This window comes from Crassostrea angulata, chromosome 5 (assembly GCF_025612915.1).
Source record: "Crassostrea angulata isolate pt1a10 chromosome 5, ASM2561291v2, whole genome shotgun sequence".
Taxonomy (NCBI): Eukaryota; Metazoa; Mollusca; class Bivalvia; order Ostreida; family Ostreidae; genus Magallana; species Magallana angulata.
In genome coordinates, this window is record NC_069115.1 from 52,419,147 (window position 1) to 52,442,542 (window position 23,396).

The window sequence follows — 23,396 nt, forward strand, 5'->3', positions numbered from 1 at the left end:
GTTCTTCTAACAGCACATGAGTACAGAAACATCATATTGGATGCTATTATATGGAACGCCTGGACTGTCTTATCATGGCAAAAATAAATTTGTTATGTGCTTATATTATTATGTAGCGTGCTTTAATCGTTATGTGATGTCCTTGTATCATTATGTGGTGTGCTTTTATCATTATGTGGTGTACTCCTTCTATTATGTGATGTGCATTCATTATTATGGCGTGTGCATTTGGTATTATGTGATGTGCATTTGGCATTATGTGATGTGAATTTGACAGTATGTGATGTGCATTCATCCTTATGTGATGTGCAGTTTTCATTATGGCATGTGCATATATCATTATGGCATGTGCTTTTCTAAGTATGTGATGTGGTTCCGTCTTTACCGAATGTACTTTTAAAGATCATTATGCGATATGCTTTTTTCTTTACGCGATGTACTTTTTTATTCATTACGTCATGTACAAACATCCTTTTGTTATGTACAAACATCATTATGTGGTGTGCAAACTTCGTTATGATGATGTGATGACGTCACACTATCCGGGTCATTTGGAAAAATGGACGACATTAAACTAATTTTAAAAAACATTGATCTCCCAAATTTAGCAAATAACTTTGCGGAGGCAAATGTAAACAACGTTGATATTTGCAACAGTTTAAGCGATGTAGATCTATCGAGGCTTGGAATCGCCACGATCGGCGATAGGATTCGTTTTAGGGAAGAGCTTAGACGCAGTAAGTATGCTCACGTGCTCGTGTCTAGAAGACGAATTAATTTGATTTAAAGTTATAATTAATTAATGAAGTTTGAATCATACATATTAACCTATAGATTAATGTTTACCAATTGCTTGACCAAAAACCTTGCGGGTTTTCACACATTTTATTGTAGAAAATGTTTTGAGAAATAGAAAGTGGATTGAGTTGTTTCCCTTTGCTGGACAAACGAAAAGGTCAAAAGGGGGGGGGGGGGGCAATCTTTCCGATTATTTCCCTTCTTTGTGCTACCAAATATTTTGGCGTCCTTTGAAATTTCTTTAAATCTATTTTATTCCTCTAAATTACAAGTCTACATTTAGAAACCCATGCCCCACCCCACCCCCAAAGATGGACATAGCTTTTGTAATATGGGTCTTGCCCTGCTACAGCTTGGGTTTTTCGGATGGGAGGTTGACTTGCACACGATGAGGAAGAAAAAATTCAAACATGACTGTGCCCTGGTTTATTTCAATAACTATTTAATTAAAATTAAGCTGTTTTACAGGCATATAGCATTGTTTTGGAAAGGGGGGGGGGCAGACTCATCCAAAAAATCTTGACAAGCAAAGTATACCTTAACTTTAATTTCACTGTTTATTTCCTTATTTTCAATTCAATTTTTTACATGGTCCCATAAAAAGGGGGGGGGGGGCAACTCTATATTAATTCATTTTTTTGTATGTAAATTTCAGAAAAACCAAAGTGGCACCCCCCCTCCCAATGCTACGTACCTGGTTTTTACAATACTCACAGACTTGAAATTAATATATTCTTTTAACCAAACTGAAGAATGACTTGGCAAAAAACGATCACACCGGAAATCAACCTTTCTATCAAATTGAAAGTATAAATGGCATTGGATTAAAAATCATTTAAATTCGCGATAATTGACACTAAACAACAACAAAGAAGTTTAATTTCATTTACACAACTATGGCAGACTGCATGTCACAGTAGTATGTACAATTTAGATAATTTTATTTTAATACAGACCTATTCAATTTACCTGTATTTTGAGATGGCCCATAAAAAGAACCAGATGATAGATTTTCTTAAAATTTCACAAATTTAGAAGAGTGGGTATATTTTACTTTTGGTTAAAAATAAAGGGTTTTGCTCTTGTAGTTTTTACAAACATAGGTTTAAATATATTGTTTCAACTGTGTTTAATCTTAATAAAACTATTATAGTACGTGTGATTTAAAGTTTTAAACAATAAATATAAGCATTACCGGTACATATTGATTGTTCTGTATACAAAGCGATTTTAAATTGATCATTGAGATACATGTATGTCATTTATGTGAAAAATTCAACATGTTACCACTCATGCATCTGATCTGCATGGGGTTAAGGTCACTTCATCATCAATGGGACGGCGGGGGGTTGGGGTTCCAATCCCTACATGTGGTTAATATACACATGTAATAAAAAGTATCTCAATTGTTTTGTACAACAATGTTTCACTTTTTACAGTATCACTTCCATCTCAGAACAATCAGCATAACCAGCATGAAATACGAGCTTTATTCAGACCAGTGAGGGGTACATCTACATCAGGAAGAATTAAAAAGCAGAAGAAAAGAAGAACATGGACCTGTGAATTTATTTGTCTGAGTGAAACAGATGCGATGAAAGTCCCAACAAGAGAGGAAAAACTTGCACTAGTTAAAGCGGGACTTGGCTCCAAAAAGATCCAATTTAATGCAGATGATACAGAGGAGCTATTTCAGCAGAAATTGATTGGTGAGGATGGGTTCAGTAAGCTGAGTGACTGTGGTGGGTTTGAAATAATGAGATGTATAAGTAATTGTAGAAACCTAGAAGTTATTTCTTGTAGAAGAACCCCAGAAGTTATGAAGTCCTTTGTGGGATGTCAAAGTAAACTTTACATCAGACCCATACAACGTGCATTGTCTCTTGAGGCCGACAATTCTTTGTTAACAGAAGCTTCTGCTACCATTACAGAAAAATGTTGTCACTGTGAACAAATAATACCAATAGATGAACTCAGAGACCATGTTTACACTTGTGTGCGAGAAAAGGAACTCTGTTCAGATCAGATTATGAATATTGTGATAGAGTGCTCCTCGTCCCATGAATCTCAATATTATTCAGATGATCTCCCTGATCCTGAATTTGACATTTATAATGCTGCCCTTACAGCTACAAATAATACTGATCAATTAACTAATTCTGCAATCCCAGTACCTAGATCCAATGAGACAGTACCAGTTTTAGAGCCACCAGTTATTCCATCCAGTTCAATTGCATCAACAGCAGAAAACTCAGCGGAAACGTCGAGAACGGAAGCTAGGACAGAATCATACATACAGGAACCTAATGCAGACTTGGTGGGATCAACAGGAAATTCGGATTCATGGAACTATGAAACTATTTCAAATATAATTAAATTTTGCTCAGAAAAAAAGATTGAGGATCCTATTGAAATTTTGAAAATTGCGCAAGATAAAATTATTAAAGGCAGAAAACTGGAACTAGAATCTGAAAGTGGAACAATAGAAGGAGCGACCAATTTTATTTTGGTGGACAGAGAGAACCTGTTAGAGACAGCATTTGTTGAAATAAAAGAGATTGTTGATCTCAGAAATACATTGGAAGTCCAATTTTATGAAGAAGTAAGATAATTATTATTTTGTTACTGGGGATTTTAATGACTCTTCTATCTCTATTTAATATTTCACAATAATGTTACCTATGCTTATTTGAATGTTTTCAAATCCCCTTTACACTGTGCATGATTTTAATAAATGTCTAGATGCAATTTTACAAATAGATGTACTTATAGCTTACAAAACTTATGGTCCCAACTGTAAAATATTAATATACTTCATAGAAAATAGAAATCCTTCATATGATATGTAAAATTAACATTATTCTAGAATTTAGGTACATTCGTACCGTTTTACCAGTTTTACAGTAGTGTACAATTAAGCATAGATGTATAAAAAAAAACACATGCATATATATCTTGTTTACAGAATGCTGTTGACCTTGGTGGGCCTCGCAGAGAATTTTTTACATTGGTATTGAGGCAGATACAAGAACATTACTTTGATCCTGTTCGGGAATACTCAGACAATTATGAAATAGTTGGAAAGATATTGGGTAAGAGATTACATGTGTTGACTAAAGTGAGGGGTATGTATGATAGCAGACAAAAATTTCTGAATTTGTGCATAGAAAAAGCATATACTGAATTATTTTTGCCCCATGTTTATTTTTGTCCTTCTTTACATATACTTGCATTCAGTTTCGCCCGTTTTGAATTCACCTAAGAACAGTTAACATTGTTATTTGAAGGAGATACATGTATATAAAATAAAGTTGAGACATTTGAATTGCCCATGCAGTCTTAATTTTACTTTTTACATGGGCGAAAGAGGCAAAAGTACTAAACAGGGGCAAATTTTTTCGCTATATCATATGAAGTATACATTTATATATATATTTTTTTATATATATTTAACAATAGTGAATTGTTTTGAACTTGTAATCAGCTTGACAGTCGATTGGAAATGTGAAAAGATGTATGTTTGCATTTTTTCAAGCTTTAAGTATGCTCCAAAGTGGACCTTTGCCAAGAGTGCTATCAGCCAGTTTAGTTGAGGAGGTGTTTAACAATTCTTCACCCAGGGCATTTGTGCATGATTTACGAAGAGGACTGGATGCATTATGTTTATATGAGGTAACATTGATTGACAATCAAAACCACTCGTCCCTAATGATATAATCTCATTGTGTTTACCAGTAAGGCCTAAGAAAAAAAATTGTTTGTTTCCGCTTTCCCGACCGACCCTAGCTTTTACCCCCGGACTCAAAACTTTTTTGAAGGATTTTTGATGGAAAATCGTTTATTTTCGTTTTTATCCGATTTGGAAAAAAATTACTCAAAATTTTGGTCACAAAAACGCTTGAAGCAGTTACTCTTCTCAAATCAGTGTAACTCAAACATTTTGTTTCAAAATGGCTGTATGTTTCCATATGTGTTGTAGATTTTAATAATGCTCTCATCGTCGGCAAATATCATTTTTGTGTTTTCTTAAGACCAGCTTAATAGTCAAAAATGATATTAAAAGTATTTCTCATTTTATACCATTCAGCAGTGTCAGTGTATCTAACCGGCATTTATGGATACTCTAATATTAAAGGAAAAAAAAATTGAAAAAATAAAAAAAAATTCCGACTGACCGACCCTACTTTTTTTCAGCATGAAAGAGGAAACAAACTATTTTTTTTTGTTAGGCCTAACTGTAATTTTGGCAGTTATAAATGAATAACGAAAGAGCTGTGCTTAATGAGGAAACGATACTAGATGTATTAATTTTAGTGAAAGATGATAATAATTTATTGTTTGTTAGGATTTCATCAACATATGATTTTATGGACCTTTATTCCAAAATATAGCCAAATGTCTCCTGGTCCACACACACACACACACACACACACACACATTATCTTTTTGCCTATAAACTTAGAAAGAAAATAAAATTCCATATATTTATACCCCCGCTCCATAGGAGAAGGGGGTATACTGTTTTACCCTTGTGTGTCTGTCTGTCCTTCTGTCTGTCCGTCCATAACAAAACTTTCTGTCGCATTTATCTCAGCAACTATTTATCGCAGATCTATGCCAACTTTCTGTAAAATGTCGACTTTGCTTATTTTGCATATTCACATCAGAGCGGGGTATCACTAGTGAGCATTGGCTCACAGATATCTTGTTTAAATTAAAATGTGAATACTGTTTAATACCTGGTACTTTTTTACATCTTTTTAAAGAGCTCTTCTTCTAAAGGACAATATTTTTCACTCGAAAATGGCCACAGCTCAAGATCTCATAAAAGTTAAAATTATATATACATGTATTAGTAACTAGTGTTTTTTAAGGGTCCTCCACACCCTTGGGAAAAGTTCTGCACAGATTGACTGAACTCCTAAATTACTTAAAAATATAGATTTCTAGCATGTGTTTGACTCAAAAATGACAGAAAGCCTTTTTAATTTTGGGAGAAAAACCAACTTTAAAAATTTATCACTAAATTTCAGTAAATTCATGGAAAAATTTTCCTACAGTATTCAAACACAAAACATGCAGTAGTTTGCAGCTGCAACCATTGTGCTATAGAGATGGATAACAAAATTGGCAATTATATAACACAGTTTCACAAAGGGTCAAATTCGCATTTTGTGGTGTCCTGTCATAAAAAGTAGAAGCCACGGGTAGCGAGGATTCTTAAAGCTGAACACCGCTTGTAAAATTTAAAGCTGAACACCGCTCGTAAAAAGGCAATGTTTGCCATATTTTTCCATCATCACCGCTTCCCTACAACCCCTATATGAGCTGCACACCTCTTAACAGTTTTTAGAAATTTCACTGTAGAAGTCTCACCTGTGCTGTGTTAATCGGTCGTGGTGAAATTTTACACACTTTTTTAAAGCCAAGAGAATACCAGCATCAAATAAACAGGTCAATGCATTATTGCAAACAGAATACGCATATAAAATGAGAAGAAATTGCATAAAACCCAAAGACCATGAAATGAATACTACACGTCGGCCACAAGTTTCAGGTTTGCAATCGGCTATAACAAAATTGAAGAGTTTATATACCTGTGTGAAAGTGCCTGTTCATGAGCAGTGTTCAGCATTAAGAAGTATTTGCTATTTTGAATGGTCAGTTTGTCATTACACTTCCACTTGTTTTTAACAGCTGGCTTGTCATCTTCCAACATTTATCCATCTTTTTACACCTCGGGATCGACAGAAAATTACATTAAAGCTGCTTACAAGCACAATTAAACCACAGTTTTCTCCAGAAGGAAGTAATAGAAGACAAAAAGAAAGCAAAATTTATGCAAAATATGTGAAATATTTGAGAGAGGCTGCAAGTAAATACAAATAAAAGATATTTGATGTACCGTAGGAGTACATGTATTACTGGTACATGTATATTGTATAGGGGGAAATATTTGCCCTTGTTTGATTTACTACCTGTGTTTGCACTCATTTACAGTGAACTACATGGAAGCGTTTAATAGGTGTTAACTCCAGAACTTCTAACTTTTCTTATTTACCCATTAAACACATTCTCTCTCTCTCTCTCTCTCTCCTTCTCTCTCTCTCAACTCCGCCTTCTACGATCCGATTGGACAAGGGTCAGTCAAAACATTATGTTGAAACTTTTTTGGAGTTACCGCCTATTAAGCGTTTCTACGTAGTTTGCTATACAGTCAGAATGTTAAAAACAAGCAACTGTTTGCAGTTAATATACATGTATTAGTAAAACCATGAATATAACATATATATACATGTCGCTCTCGAGCGCTAGCAACTTTTACTGGAATAAGCATGCTCGACTTCAAGGTAGGGCATTGTGGGAATACTACTGTAGATAAACTGTACCATGTCAATTTCGTTTTTATCATCTACATATGTTCTGAAATTTTGTATTTTGATGTAAATGCCAAAAAGTAACAGTATCTTAGGTCTTATAATACATTAAACAATTTAAAAAAAAAAACAGCTTTTTTTAACAACCTTCAATCTTGGAAAACAACATCGGATATTTTTTCCGAGCTTGTCTGAAAGGCCTGAGAATATATGATTGCTCCAAAACAGTACCAGTGGTTCTACTGATCCCGTATTTTTTTTTATCAGAAAATTGGAAGTATTTTCAGTAAATACAGAATGATTAAAGCACAGTTAATGAGTTATCCCATTGCCGATGTCAAACCCACTCTAAATTCACCACCCCACCCAAAACACAACTACAGTGCATTCCTACTAATATTTAATCGATTCAAAAAATTAAACCAATGGTTTAGAAGTCTTCTTTTGTGTTTTATTATGGCTACAGCACTAGCTTACCAATCTTTTTAAAAGACAAGCTTGTGATCTCTTTAATGTTGAACTTCAACTGCCTTTAAGGTAACTTATTAGGTCCCAGGTCTGTAGGCACCCTACAGTGATCACTTCGCCCTTCCATCCATCAGAGATCTCTTGTTGGGAGCATATCATCTCTCCCCTTGGCCAAATCTTACTTATACTTCATCCACAGAAAGCCTTTGGGTAGAGGATGTGCAATTACCTTAAACCATGTTTCTAGGTCTAAGGTTAAGGTCATGGCAGAATTATATGCAAAAAAGCTGAAACTTGTATGGAAGCATCATCATGTACCCAAGTGTAGATTCAAGTTTGTTCAAATTGTGACCCCCAGGGGTAGGGTGGGGCCACAATGGGGGTTTGTATTTTACATAGGGATTTATAGAAAAAAATCAAAATTCTCTTCAAGTCTTATCATCCTTTTCTCTATTACATTATGTATTTGAGTGGGACCATTTGAGATGTTCACTATTTCAATAATATCTACTTTGTTTTGCTCTACTGAGCTGTAGCCTTAAAGCAGCTTTTCTCATCTAAAGTTGTCTTGCGTCTGTAGTCATTAGCACTGTATGGTGTTATCTTTATCATACTAGTTATTGTTGTATGGTGCAGTTATTTACAGTTATTTAACTGCTTTCCAGTAGGAAATAAATTTCATTTTATTAGAATTTTGTAAATAACAAAACCCATGTTCTTGTTTTTTAGGTGGTAGACGTGGGGATGTTACTCTTGCAAAAATTCTTCGGTTTTGCACTGGATCAGAAGAGGAACCACCACTTGGTTACCAGATTCAGCCAACAATGGAATTTGTCGAAAGACAATCATTCCTGCCAACAGGAAATACATGCATCAACAAAATGCAATTAACCATACCTGTAAATGAGGAGCCAACAGAAGATGCACTGTTCAACTTTTTTGACTTTGCGTTTTGCAATTCGTACTTTGGTTTACAATGATTAAGTGAGCTTTTCAGACCACGCAATGTTGTCCGCCTGTCCATGGCAACTTTTTATACACACTCTCTGTAGGAGAGGGGGTATACTGTTTTACCCTTGTGTGTCTGTCTGTCTGTTTGTCCTTCAGTCTGTCTATAACAGAAATTTCGGTTGCATTTTTCTCAGCAACTATTCATTGCAGGGGCTTGAAATTTTAACGCACTATTTGTTTAGGCATGCCATATGTTGGGATCTAGTTTTGTACCAATCTTACATCAACTTCCTGTTAAATGACAACATTTTTTATTTTAAGCCAAAATTTTCAAACAAATTTTCCTCAAAGATTACACAGCAACTTTTCATTGCAGATGCTTAACCTTAACACAGGCTTTGATAAGGCATGTTATATGATGGAATTCATTTTTGTACCAATTGGACATAAATTTCCTGTTAAATGATGACTTTGTGTATACGTTTAGCCCACCGGTAAATTTTATTTTTGTCAAAGATTTCTCAGCAACTTCCGGTATTCATTGCAGATGCGTGAAATATTAAGACATTCAAGTTTGTTTAGGCATGCCATATGGAGTGAATTAGTTTTTTATCATAAGTCAACTTTCTGTTAAATGTTGACTTTTCTTTTTTTGCATATACACATCAGATCGGGGGTATTACTAGTGAGCATTGGTTCACGGATATCTTGTTCATTTTCAAAGATTACTTGTTTTATAGCCTTCCACATAAAAAATGAAACTGAATATTATAAAAGCTTGATTATTAAAGGCATGCAGGTCTCTTTAAAATTACCAAAATTTTGCAATTTTGATCCCTGCCGCTAAGGTATAGATAAGTTGAGATTCCTCAGATTCTTGAACCCCACCCCAAGCCCATTTTTACAGTTTTAATTTTAATAAAAACATTAATATTTGTATGAACTGTGTCATGTTAAAGTTTGTCCTTGGACTGTGTCATGTTAAAATTGGTTCTTAGACTTCTTGTTTTGAATAGAAACTTAAATATTTGTATGAACTCTGTCATGATAAAGTTGGTCCTCGGACTTTTTGTTTCAAATAGAAACTTTACTATTTGTATGAACTCTTGTCATGTTAAGTTGGTCCTTGGACTGTGTAATGTTAAGTTTGTCCTTGGACTTCTTGTTTTGAATAGATACTTTAATATCTGTTTTGAACTCTGTCATGATAAAGTCGGTCCTCTGACTTTTTGTTTCAAATAGAAACTTTAATATTTGTATGAACTCTTGTCATGTTAAGTTGGTCCTTGGACTGTGTCATGTTAAGTATGTCATTGGACTGTGTCATGTTAAGTTGGTCCTTGGACTGTGTCATGTTAAAGTTGGTTCTTGGAATTCTTGTTTTGAATAGATATACTTTAAGATTTGTATGAACTGTCTCATAAGTTTGCTCATGAACTTCTTGTTTTGAATAGAAACTTTATCAGGATTTCTAAACATTGACTTAAATGAAAGTTTGTGTGGTAAATGTATATTTTGTTAAAGGAATATCAGCAAAAAGTTAAATATCTTAAAGTTTTGTACTGATGACATGTTTGTCAAATTGTTTCCTGTACATTTCTGATTTTTAGCTCACCAAGACGAAGTGTGTGGGGGGGGGGGGGGAGCTTATGCTACACACCTGACTACGTTGTTTAATGTTTTTGGTGCAGCTCCTATATCTAAGTCATTACTTGTCCTACCTTCACCAAACTTGCATGGATGGTACATCTTAACCTACTTAAATACTTTATAGACTTAAAATATCATATTAGAATATGTCAGGCTTCACAGGATTTGATCACGTGACCAACCAACTTCGTATCCGGTGAACATTTTAAATTGCTGTTTATTTCTCTCATATATATATATATATATATATATATATATATATATATATATATATATATATATATATATGTGCACACACAATGGTATTTAATCATATTATGAATATTTTATCATATAACATAACTTTTTGGTATAATATGATTCAGTTTTGTATTTTATCACTATGAAATTGTATAATATGATCTGTTATTATATGATTGTATCAGATTGTTTGATATTTTACAAGTATATAATATAATGCAATGTATTTTAAATTCTATCGTTTGATACCAAACAATAAAAATCATCTGATACAATATACGTGATACAGAAGAGTATCACATAATAAAATATCATATTGTATGATGACATTATACATTTTCGTATGATATAATAAAGGCGATCTCATAAAGGTGACCCTTCATCTCGGTGAGCTATGTAAAGTTTGATTACCTATGTTTATTTTTTCAAACCAAGAAGGAATGACATTTTTTTCTATCAAAAAGCAGTATAATAAAAACAAATCTCAAATCTTTGTTCATCTTACTAATTTTATTGACCATCATGAAGAGTCATTGTAGTAGAGTCATGAATGGTAACTAAATAGCCCTTTTTTGTCATGATAAAAATCTGGTCATTCTTAGTCAATGGGCCAAGCAGATTAGGAAAAAAGATACACTAGTCTTGCAGACAGTGGCAAGTGAATTTACATTGTATATCATATTGTTAAGCTGTTGTTTCTTTCGACAATTTCCACAGCCTTTTGGAAAATATCAATTCCATAGTTAGCAGAATGCCAATTAAATGGACAATGTTGTTGCAATTCTTGTAGAGTGTCATTTGTTACTGCATATGAAGGCGGATCAAACACAGGCCTGGGATTAACATTGTGAAGATATTGAACATCAGTATTATCTTCAATACCATACTGTTCCCAATCTAAATCTAAAACATCAATTGGATTATTGATAATGCCGGCTGCAAACAAATGCAATGGCGAGGTCTTAACAGTGCGTAATCTATGATTAGCCCATGCTTCTTTCCATATTTGAAGCTTTTCGTCTATCTTTTTCAGATACACATAATGTAAACAAAACATATGTATGTCATTCAAAATATCAAGCAGTTGTACGTCTTCCATATAGTAAAAAAGTTCATAGTAGTAGCAGAGAACTCCTTCATACACATCCCTCCACAGCCTCTCAATTCTTTGGTTGTGGACACTTTTTCCAGTTATCATGCTTCCTCTGTTTGGTCCTCGAGTTCTGACCATATATTCAGCGACAGCTTTGTTCTCAAGTCCTTTATCAGAGCGAACTCTTAAAGGCAAGCCATAGCTTCGAATAGCACTTTGGAAACAACTGAAAATTGTTTCAGACTTATTGTTGTCTGTACAGTTAAGGAATGTGACAAACCTACTGAAGCCATCGATACCACCAACGATTATGAAATTCCATCTGATCAATTTGTGGTTTGTATCTATATGCCAAAGATGATTGACACCTTCGACATTGTAAACTCTTCTTTGTAATCTTCCTTTTATCCTGCTTTTTATGTTATCCCCATTTGTTCTATGTAAGCTCTCTCGCAGTCTTGCTCTTGTTACCTGTTTTAAAAACATCCAATTGTTTAACATGATATGAAACAGAATTCGAAGATTAAAAGAATTGGTATGTACAGCTGTTCCAGATCATGTCGTACAATTATTCAAGGAATAAGGAATCATTCTTTGAGTATTATGAGGTGATAATTTCGGTCGGGGCGTGGTCAAATCCAATAAAGCCCAGGGCTTTATGATGGATTTGACTACGCTCCGACCGAAATTATCACCTCATAATATTCAAAGAATGATTCCGTATTACTTATATTTATATTATTTCCAATTTGTACACTTTAAAACAACATTATTTTAAAACCACTATTTTTTATGTAGCACATGCTATGTATTACAATACCGTTTTTCGATTATGCTATAAGACACGCCCATTTGTGTCACTCATGTTTTGTGAAGTTATTGGGTTTTGGGGTTCAAAATTGATTCGTAATGTTATCACAGACAAAGACAGTTGAAAATGTAAACATTAATATACAATGTATATATAAGTGGATTTTGTTTAATACAAAAGCTTTCTTTGTTGATTCATTCGGGCTTTGAAGGTAGCGAAATCATGTTAAAATGTCATTGGTTCGTGTAAGGAAACATTTGCAAAATGTAAATATAAAATAGTGAACTTTTTTTTTCAGTGTTAGATTCATATCAAAAAGCATATTTGCAAATTTAAATATTGAAAAAAGAGGAATTTCTCTCACCTGGACACCTTTTTGCCGAAGAATTTCTCTGACCATTGTTTCTCCACATTTCGGGAACTCTGTAGCAATTTCAGAAACTATTTGATCCAGCTCATGATCTAATATATCGTTATATTTTGATACAGAAAGATTGCATCGTCTCATCCTTCTGTATATTGTGCTCTCTGACACATTTAACATTTGAGAAATTTCAATGATTTTGAACTTAGATTCCAGCAAAAAGTCCAACACATCTTCTGGTATCAAGTACCCAGAAATTCTTTGTATCAAAAGATTGCTTCCATGGTGAATACAAGCCACTCTCAATTTCATCATGGCTGATCTATCAGCAACTCCTAAAATTTGCATTTCAACTTTTGAGAGTTTTGATACAATATCAGGTGTTACCTTTTCTTCTTGAATCTTTCTTGTTAAAGAGCCCAATCCGAGTTTTTCTAGAATAGTTTCCATGTCTAATTTCCAAAGACTACTAATCTTTATTTTCAAATAATGCAAAACGTACATCATATACGCAAAAATAGATGCACTATATGTAATAATCAAAGCACAGCAAATAATGCCAAATGTACACCCCACAATGACGAAAGTGCACCACAAAATGACATACATGTAAGCACACCACATGATGATATAGTCACACCAAAATATGACAATAGCACACCACATAAAGGAATAAGCACACTACATAATGATATAAATACACTACATTACGATAAAAGCACAACACGTAATAATATATGCACACTGCATAATAATAAAAGCACACTGCATAATGATTAAAGCACAACGCATAATGATATAAGCACACTACATAATGATAGAAGCACACTACATAACGATAAAAACACACCACATAATAATATAAGCACACCGTATAATGATTTAAGCACATCACGTAATGATAAAAGCACACCACATAACGATGTAAGCAGATAACGAATTTATTTTTGCAATAATAAGACAGTCCAGGCGTTCCATACTATTATTCAGAATGAAGAGATATAACCACTAATGCATTGGCACAATATTACAAACACATTAGACAAGATAACACTTAGATAGTGCAATGGTTTAACAAAACGCTCCCAAAGAATCTGAGTTAATCTGATTGCACTTTAGCGATGATTCTTTAAAAGACGATAAGTGTTAGGTACGGACTGTATTTTATTCTTGTAGAATCTCCGCTTAATTTAATTATGACAAAAGACATACTCTGGTCCAGTTGGTTCATTTTTTGCGCCACCGATCACGTTACGTAAAAGAAAGAAACATGTTATCAGAACGAGTTAGGCACTTATCAAAATTAGTCTATTTTAAGAGGGCATTTCGAGATATGATTGCAACTTCTGCAGTGTTAAACCTTATGTGAAAGAAGGTAAATATCGATGTGCTTTATGTATTTTAAGTTTTGATAATAGTACCTTTTTATTTTAATAAAATCCATTACATAGCTTAGGTTTTTTACATTTAGGACCTATGCATCTAACTTGAACATCAAAAAGCTTCTTCCTTTCTGGAAGACTTTTGTGTGAATAATCATATTGAAAATATAAGTATTTTTATAAGTGTTTCAATAAGCATTGAAAGCATGACTCTAGATAGTTTATCATATTAAACAATGCTTATGGTAAAATTGAAAAAAAGAATTGTGATTTTTATTTTCAAATTTAAAGTACAATAAACTGTTTCTATTAAGAAAGAGGATATTCTATTCGCATCCTCTTTTTTTCAGTGCAAAATGAAAAATGAACACAATGCAAAAACAGAAATGAACATGAATTTTATTCATTTTTGTTGTTGAGCACAACATAAATTGGTGAACGCACCATCGTTTTCACACAAAAGCACATTTTACAGTACCTTAAAACCTTCATATTCCACAATAACAGTCACAATATTGGTGAATCAACCAAGTTATGTCATCGAATATCTCACTTACGAATAAACTTGGTAAGTCCACCAATAATAAAATTTTGGCGATTGTTTCTTTTTTAAGACAGCATCAAATATGCAATACTCGGTTTGTCTTATACTGTACTGATGAAATTTGGTGAACTCACCAAAACATGAAAAATGCTGACAGAATTTCTTTATCCAAATATTTGGTGGATCCACCAAAATGAAATTTTACAAACAAATATAGAGTACAAAGTTGGTGCAATCACCAAAAGTTTCTAAACATTTATCAATGGCAATAAATAAACAGAAACACCGCAAAACATGTCGGTTTATATATAAAACAAGAAAGTTGGTGAAGCCACCAAAAAGATTGACAAAATTCAAAATACCCCTACTTGGTGGATCCACCAGATATCAAGTTATACGAATTATAAAAAAAAAAAATGGTGGATTCACCAAAGAAACTCCAGGCCGGTAACAATTAGTTTATCGCTGCAATTGAATACATAATTGGTGGGCCCACCAACATGAATGCTATGTTCAGTTTACATAAAAGATCAGAAAGTTGGTGAATCCACCAGAAAGATCAACATATCATCATAACTCGTAATTGTCTTTGGATTTACAATGCCATAAAAAAAAGAAATACGTGTAGAAAGAAAGTGTTTTTGGATTACAGTAGTGAAACATTTTATTACTTGCTTTAAACAAAGGGTTTACATATAACTTTCTCATCATCCATGATCACGTTTTGTATTGTGTCTGCACGTATAGTCTCTTTTTCATAAAGAGTTGACTATTTAGAAAACATTTGACATATTCCCTACGCATGTGCGAAAGAAATGTCTCCATCTATTTACAGCATTGTTTCTTACTGTTCTTATATAGCTTAGGGTTTGTTTTTTTACAGATGATTTGTACTAATCAATATGATAACTTATTGACCATTTCCAATCAGTGAAGTGGATAAAAATTCTTTCTTTAAAAAATGCGTTAAAGATGAACGGGAAAAGTTTTGGAATTCCTCTCAAGCTACGAATTTTGCGACGCTTAAACCATGCTTGTTTACTTCCTTCGGATTTCTTGTTACATGTAGGAGAGTCACCCATCCTTATGTAGAACGTGTTCACTATCGAATCGTTGTTTGTAATCTTGTAGTGAAGTGGACGAGTAAATTTGTTCTCAAATCACACATACTATTTTGCATCAAGGTGTGAATGTCATAATTAAATTACGTTAATAATCATGTTGACTTTAGGAAGTAGTTCAATGGGATCATCATTTCCTCCTCAGTGTTCAGCCTCGTTGCTGAATCATGCATTGACATCCTCATGTGCATAAAAAAAAGGTGCACCTGAAAATACATAAAAAAAATTCAATCTTTTTAATTAGATCTTTGATAAAGGCAACAAATCTATGTTTCCTACATGGATATCAAAAGTGATAATGCATTTCTATCCTTATAAATAAATACATTTTGCCAATAAACTAATAAGTAACTGATTACACCTTCTGTATTTTAAGTCTTGTGAGAAAATGAATAATTATTGTAAAATTATTTTTAAAAAACCCTTCTATCATTTTTGAAATAGTATAAATGAAAGTGAGGTAGTGGACAGGCTTTGGCGAATCCAAGTCAGTGGGAGTTAGCATAAAAAATATATACTTTAAATGAAATAATATTGAATAAATACGTTAAGAGTTAGAATATTTAACGAGAACTTTTTAATATGTGGATTAATTAACAAAAAATCTTTGAAGATAGTGTAGGGCGAGTTCATCAAGTTTCGGGCAGATACATTGGATCGGACAACCTAGGTTCAAAATCTATCCCCAGGGGCCCGTTTCACAAACCATGCTTTTGACTAAGTTATATATTTTTTCTTAAGTCCATTACTTATCCGTTTCACTATTCAGGTCTTATCTTAGGAAATTCCAAATTCCTTAGTTATGTCTTTACTTTAAAAAGACAGGTATATCGATGTCTTATCAAACTTAACATGACCACTGTTTATGTTCTACTGAAAAGAATTATACGGAGATTAAAGCACATGAAAGTGGAACAAAAATAATAAATTACGCGTATCATTAAACCTGTTTCACTTTACTTCTAAACTAAAACATTATAAGTAAAAATATACCAAATATATATCGTCAATTAATTCCTTTTGGTTTAGACTTTAGATTTTTACATGTTTTAGAATATCTGGTCACATAAGCATTTTCAATTTTGGAGTAAGCATATTTGCATATGTTAACACGGGCTATTTATAATGAACCTACTATAGACAAAAAATACACTCGATCGTAAAAATTTCAGGAGTGACCAATTTCAGTTGATTTATGCAGTCATATTAATATAATATCTAAAACAAAGAAATATATGTACATGTAACAAAAAACAAGAAAGGTACTTTGATAAATGCATTAAATTAAAAAGAAATACCGTTTACAACGAACATTACGTAATTTTTATCTGCTCGCTTATGCATGTAAATGGAAAATTTCATACAAAATATCAGTATATGTATTTAGACATTACACTATTTACGCTCTATGTACGCATTTTTTCTAGGTGAATAAGAGAATGAATTGTTATATTCACTTATAAAGTTTACATTCTTGTTATATTGAAAAGCATTTATACATAATCGGTATTAATTTAGCGTTAACAATATGATATGAAAGTGATTTACAATGCATCTTAAGGTAGTTCACGGGTTTACCTGCTTGTGAGAAAACCTACCTTGAAAATTTGTCCACGTGATCCATAGGTTTTATAGTTTTATTTCTAAAATTTATTTAATATTCGTCTGCGCGGTAATAATGTTTTTGTGTTTCAAATACAGTGTCATTAATAAAATCAAGCAACGCCATTTCAATAAAATATATAGTAAAATGCACATTTTAACCGAGAAACGCATTACAAAACTATGCTCCAAACTTTTAAACGATTCAGACGAAATTAATCATTCTCAACACAAAAACAGAGGAGATAATTATGAATTAATTCATAAAAAAATATCAGTATGTGTTCTCGGCCAATTTTTGGCAAAAAAACTTTAAAGATTTTAAAAAGATTTCTCAAAACCTTATATTTTCATTACGACGTTAGCCTGACGTCATCATTTCCTTACTTCTTAGAACACCAAAATTGAAATGCATTTATTGACAAGACTAGCTGTTTAACACATTTGAGAACTTGTAAATGCTTATTAGAAATTATTGTGAATGTTATCAAATGCAATTAATGTAAGGCTGTAAAGATACAGAAAATTGCTATTTTTGTTTTTATGAAACTCTGAGTCAATCAATGCAAAAATAAAATGCCAGGCAACTACTGACATTATAAGTAAGTAATCGAATAAAACAGTTATCTCAAGCCAAAAGAAATTTAAGAATTTAATCGGTAGTACAGATTACGGAAGTTATAATTGTAAAAAAAAAAAGCGAAGTTAATGCATACATTCTATTTTAAAACATGACTTTAAATGGAAGAGTTCTAACGCACACTCATTCTTTATCTTTATAGAACAAAATGTGACAATGTATGTGACATCTTTAAATTTTCAGCACTTGATATTATAAATCTTCGTATAAACATTCATAAACCGCATATAAGCATTTTAAAATATTTTCTTTTATACTTCTAAATATCTCATTTGTCATTTTAAAAAAAAATTATGAGTTTACTATGACGGTCAACTCTTTATACGTCGATTCCTATTGTGACGTCAGCAAACCCGCGAGCTACGTTAATTAAGATAAGTCAACTGTGCTACGCTAAGAAAGTTTTGTGAAACAGCTATGGTAAACCTCGGGAAATTCCTAAGTTATAAATTAGGCATTTTTTAAGTGCTATCTAATGAATCATCTTTGGAAATCTTTGTGAAACTGGCACCAGGAGTGGGGGGGGGGGGGTCTTCTTCTCCAAAACAGTCTTTTATCTGATACATTTAATTTGGGACGGTGATAAAACTTAATAGTTGCATTTAACCTAACGAACAAAATCTAGAAGAGATACGTCCCACTAATCATCCCTTTCCCCTTCTGTAATTAATGTCCTAATGCATGTACAGCTGTATTTATGCGACTGCGGGTTCATATTTATTACAATAGATATTGTAAGAATAGAAATATTTCAAGCTGCATCATTAAACCGCATATTAAACAGTGGAAAGCCGGAAATGTTTGTATTTTTTCCAGTCAGATGCAATAAAAAAAAAATTAGCAACATACATCAACTGTATACATTTATATATGATCAATTTTAGTTAATTTTTTTCGCATTGTCACCTCCTCTGAGTATCAGGCCAGTTGCTTCTTGATTTCATTTTTTAAGCCATAAGTCAAGAAAAACAAATAAGGAAAAATTCGGACACAGTATAACGTACAAATCAATCTTGTTGAACACACAAAGCCCTGTAATGTTTATCATCTAGTCAAATACGCATCATTTGTTAAACATGGATTTTATTTTACTACTTCCATCCCATAATTTTTATGTTAAGTGCCCGTGAATTAATTTGACTATCTATAAAAGAAGTTGTTGTTAATTGAATAATTAAGATATTTTGGTTAAATCAATAAAATCTTAATTTCAGTTCAACTGCGGTCAATTTGGATACAGATGGCTTTAATAATCAGAATACATAGAGACTGTCAAGAATATTTTTTCCTTAACTAACGCAAATCAACATATACCAAATTAATATAGAACAAAGAGATTCTTTATCAGTTGTTATCAATTTCTCGATGAAAATCAATTCTTGAATAGGACATAATTTTACAATGTAAAAACTTTTATAAACAGCTGATTCATTAATTATAATTTAGCGTTTAACTTTATGCATCAAAATGTCGCAAAGTTCGATTCATAAAATACAAATTGAAATGAAATTTCATTGTTTTGTGTACACGTCATCCATATCTATTTTCTGTTATAAAATAACTCAGCTGGGAAAACAACGTTTTTATTTACATGAGGCCACACGACAAAAACGATTATATGAGTAACTTTATCCATGCTGTTAAATTGAAGATTTTTTCAAAGCTATCTATATACTTTAGATCCCAACATTTTTCGTCTATCACAAAATTTGCAAAAATGTGAAAATTTTGTAACTTAATGTATAAGCGTCAGCCATTTTCAGCGATAAAAAAAATAGGCAGAAGTAATAAAATTTGAATATAATTGTTGCGAAAAGGCGAGTATTTGATCATCGCAAAAATGACCAAATATACGTTATTGTCATGATTATTCCCCCAACACAAATTTCAACAATTAACAAACCTTATGAAGTTCAAGTTGGTCGTCTGCATACATAATATTATTTCCTTTCTAGTCCAGCTAATCTTAGTTCTTTTAATTCAAGTTTGTGACTTAAAATAATATTAGGAAGTATATGGCTTAATTAGAACTTTGAACTTTCAAAACAAATAATACAAAAATTTCGAAAATTTAATTACTTACCGAAATAGTTGTATTGCAACTTTTATATAATTGAACATATTTCTCTTCATTTTATTTGATTTTCAACAGGCATTGACCTTGAATATTTGGTATTTTTACAGACAAATAAATGAATATCACTGCATACAAAACTTGTTCTGTATGATGCATATAAAATCAGTATTCTGTTTTGCATCAGAGCTCTGAGAGATTGTAAATTAATGTAGTTCAGTTCTAAATTTCATTAATACTTCACGTGATCTTAACATGTGATCATTATCTGTCATACATTATTGCAGACTATGGGACCCTCAGTGACGTTGAGTTTTATACATAAAAGCAGATTTTTGTATATAAACTTTACATAACATTTTTCTGTATGGCAATATAATATAAATTATAGAGAACAGTGGTCATTCGAAAATAGAAAGAGCTTTGTTCACTTAATCCATACAATATTTTTGTTTGTATCCCAACTATAGGTACATGCTTTTGTTAGATAAACAAGACACTTGATCTGTGGGGTGGGTTGGGGTGGGGGGGGGGGGGGGGGGTCATTTAAAAATTTTATTCGAGATCCATATTTTATGAATCAGAATATGAAAAATAAATTTTGCATATAACATTTGCAATTCATTTCTTTTATAAACATAGACAAGGCAATCGACCTTAAATGACACCAACGTCAAAACATGTGTTATAATCTTAGAGGCAAATATATCATTGTAAATACTGGTATGCATTAAACTAAATGTACATGCGCTTTTTGAATTTGCAAAAATGTTCTGAATTTTCATGTAGCCTGTACTAAACGTTTTTCTTAGTTTATGAAAATCAAACCGTTCTACATGTACTTGTGTTTTCTTGGACAGACCTTTGAAGACTACGACGAATTTATCTAGATCGAAGTTCTGTAGCTTCATGTCCCAATATTGATTCAATATTGTGATTTTTTAAAGAATGACTATAAACATAATCATTACTATATAAAAGGGTCTAGATTGAAGCATATATTTTATAAACGTTTAGTGTATGACAACCTACCTTCGGGTATTGCTTGTGAATGGATCTTTTTAGCCAGTAGATTCATTTACAGGCGCTTGAATATTGGTATTTTGACATCTGATTCAAAAGTAGGATGATGATCACAGCAACTTCCGAGTCCGAGCGTGTAGTCTTTTACGAGGTTTTCAAGAAAATAACGGCACATAACGGAGGAGGCTTTGTAAGAGTCTTCTAAACGGAAAAGAAGGAACATAAGAATAATTTGGCAAGTGATGTTGATCCATCTCTAAAAATGGTCAATGCAGACGTATTTGACAAATCGCCGAGTGAAATGCCGAGATTATCACCAAATTGAATGCTATTGAGATATCTTTCCTAAAAATGCACTGCATGAAATAGAAATTCGAAATTTAACTGTCGAGTTATTTGCCAATTGGCATGATAGGCAATTAAATTGTTTTCGGCATGACCCGCTATTCAAAAGAGAAACATCGAGAGTAATCTTCACAATAGTCTGTACCTTGACCCATTTTCTCAGCGTCCACATCGTTAGGATAAATGAAGGGAATTCTTTAGATTATATTTTGAAAGGAAAATATTCGTAACGTACAATTTGTACTCAAAGTAGTCTATTTTCTCTTTATATTTTGACTTCAACAATTTAAAAACGTACCTTTGACTTAGGATTTTTTTCCCTCTTCATCCATGATTTACATGCAGTAATCGAATACGTTGTTTGTATCCTCGAAATGCAAAGCTTGTAAACATCTGAAACAATTCTATAGCGCAGACCGACCTGTTTATGCTAATACAAAAACGACACAGCATGGCTCCACGGCAAGAGTTCTACACTAATTAGGCCGCACCTTAGACCACTCACTCAGTCTAGATTTATTTCCCAATGAACAACAGACGTGTCTTCTTTCGATATGTAACATACTCTACGATCTATCCAAGTATCTCTCTCTCTCTCTCTCTCTCTCTCTCTCTCTCTCTCTCTCTCTCTCTCATTTTATTCAAGTGTTTTAGTAAACGGAAGAGATGTTACTTTTATGTAACACACTTTTAAGTCAGAGAGAGAGAGGGAGAGAGAGAGAGAGAGAGTGAGTGAGAGAGAGAGAGAGAGAGAGAGAGAGAATGGAGACATACTAACAGGTACATGTACATGTAGGCAACCAAACGGTCAAATAGACACTGTTTGTAATTTGTAAGCATACAGCCATAAGATAAGTCAAGATATTTGACTCACGGGTTTGTAAAACGTTGCAAGGCTAATAGGGTTGTTCACATAGTAATTCTTTCATATCAAAAACTAACTCACAATGTTATACGAGGATTGTCCAAAAATTGCGTAGATAAGTAGCGTTACTCACTTGATAATGAAAATAAAAAATGAAAAGTTGAAATCAGCATAAAGAAATGAATATCGTGACGAAAAGTACTTTTCGAATTAAATAATAAAGAAACTTAAAAAGTGATAAAATTTGTTCAGGCTAATTTTTTTAACCAATAAAAAATTGTTTCATTTCGTAGTAAAATGGCGACGTCAGCGTTTGAGGCGACGCAAAATAACAACTTTGTAATATGATCTTTAAACAGATCCTAAGGCGATATAAAAATCAACATAATAGCTTAGAAATGAATTTTGTTATCAAATAGTCAAGCAACAAAGAAAGTCGTCATACGAGTAAAATGACATCAAGTGGAAAAATACCTCAATCAATAGACAGACGTTATACAATAATTGATGCAGGCATGTTTGTAAACGAGACATCGTAAATATGCATGTGGGGAACATGTTCAAGGAAAATGTTTTCTCTGATGTTGTTAAGAAATAAAACGATTAATCTGATTTTCCCCATGTAATTTGGGAATATGTATCATATTAAAAGCTTCCGTATATAATATGACTTAATACGTTTATAATTGTAATGATGTAATCTCTCTCTCTCTCTCTCTCTCTCTCTCTCTCTCTCTCTCTCTCTCTCTCAAAACAATAAATAAGAAAAAGTATGTGCAGTATCATCGATCCTTGCGGTGATTTAGAGGAACAACGATTCAAATATTCTTCTTCTATATATGGAACGTCTGTCGGCATACCTGTGTCAGATGGTACCGACAATGACAGGGAATAGGCAGAGGTTTTGCGAATTTTTGCGAATTGCGAACATGGTTTACGGTTGGAAGTCTGTCATTTGTTCATAGAGTCCACACAGTCCGTGATTTTATTGAAGAAAACATTTATATTGATTCCGGAAATATTCACACATCTCCCTCTCATTTATTTT

At 32.8% G+C, this 23,396-nt stretch overlaps 3 protein-coding genes across 3 annotated transcripts; 2 read left to right on the forward strand and 1 right to left on the reverse strand.

Annotated features, from left to right (window-relative positions):
• Positions 1 to 55: 55 nt before the first annotated feature.
• Positions 56 to 2,847, forward strand: LOC128182749 (uncharacterized). The gene is made up of 3 exons (XM_052851491.1): positions 56 to 737; positions 2,238 to 2,507; positions 2,602 to 2,847. The coding sequence occupies exons 1-3, from the start codon at positions 560 to 562 to the stop codon at positions 2,619 to 2,621; spliced, it is 468 nt and encodes a 155-aa protein (XP_052707451.1). The 5' UTR covers positions 56 to 559; the 3' UTR covers positions 2,622 to 2,847.
• LOC128185494 (uncharacterized) lies at positions 2,828 to 9,054 on the forward strand. The gene is made up of 5 exons (XM_052855077.1): positions 2,828 to 3,400; positions 3,764 to 3,890; positions 4,334 to 4,470; positions 6,496 to 6,673; positions 8,373 to 9,054. The coding sequence occupies exons 1-5, from the start codon at positions 2,828 to 2,830 to the stop codon at positions 8,621 to 8,623; spliced, it is 1,266 nt and encodes a 421-aa protein (XP_052711037.1). The 3' UTR covers positions 8,624 to 9,054.
• A 1,578-nt stretch (positions 9,055 to 10,632) lies between these two features.
• LOC128185495 (uncharacterized) lies at positions 10,633 to 13,202 on the reverse strand. The gene is made up of 2 exons (XM_052855078.1): positions 12,753 to 13,202; positions 10,633 to 12,048 (listed from the first exon to the last, which is right to left on the reverse strand). The coding sequence occupies exons 1-2, from the start codon at positions 13,200 to 13,202 to the stop codon at positions 11,161 to 11,163; spliced, it is 1,338 nt and encodes a 445-aa protein (XP_052711038.1). The 3' UTR covers positions 10,633 to 11,160.
• Between the last annotated feature and the right edge of the window lie 10,194 nt (positions 13,203 to 23,396).

Excerpts from the sequence above, each read along its gene's own strand:
- LOC128185494 (XM_052855077.1), top strand. The coding sequence starts at position 2,828 with ATGAATATTGTGATAGAGTGCTCCTCGTCCCATGAATCTCAATATTAT. Across the intron at positions 3,401-3,763 it reads AAGTCCAATTTTATGAAGAA|AATGCTGTTGACCTTGGTGG; the intron begins GTAAGATAATTA and ends TCTTGTTTACAG. Across the intron at positions 6,674-8,372 it reads ATATTTGAGAGAGGCTGCAA|GTGGTAGACGTGGGGATGTT; the intron begins GTAAATACAAAT and ends CTTGTTTTTTAG.
- LOC128182749 (XM_052851491.1), top strand. The coding sequence starts at position 560 with ATGGACGACATTAAACTAATTTTAAAAAACATTGATCTCCCAAATTTA. Across the intron at positions 738-2,237 it reads TAGGGAAGAGCTTAGACGCA|TATCACTTCCATCTCAGAAC; the intron begins GTAAGTATGCTC and ends CACTTTTTACAG. Across the intron at positions 2,508-2,601 it reads ATTTCAGCAGAAATTGATTG|AAGAACCCCAGAAGTTATGA; the intron begins GTGAGGATGGGT and ends TATTTCTTGTAG.
- LOC128185495 (XM_052855078.1), bottom strand. The coding sequence starts at position 13,202 with ATGGAAACTATTCTAGAAAAACTCGGATTGGGCTCTTTAACAAGAAAG. Across the intron at positions 12,049-12,752 it reads TTCGGCAAAAAGGTGTCCAG|GTAACAAGAGCAAGACTGCG; the intron begins GTGAGAGAAATT and ends TTTTTAAAACAG.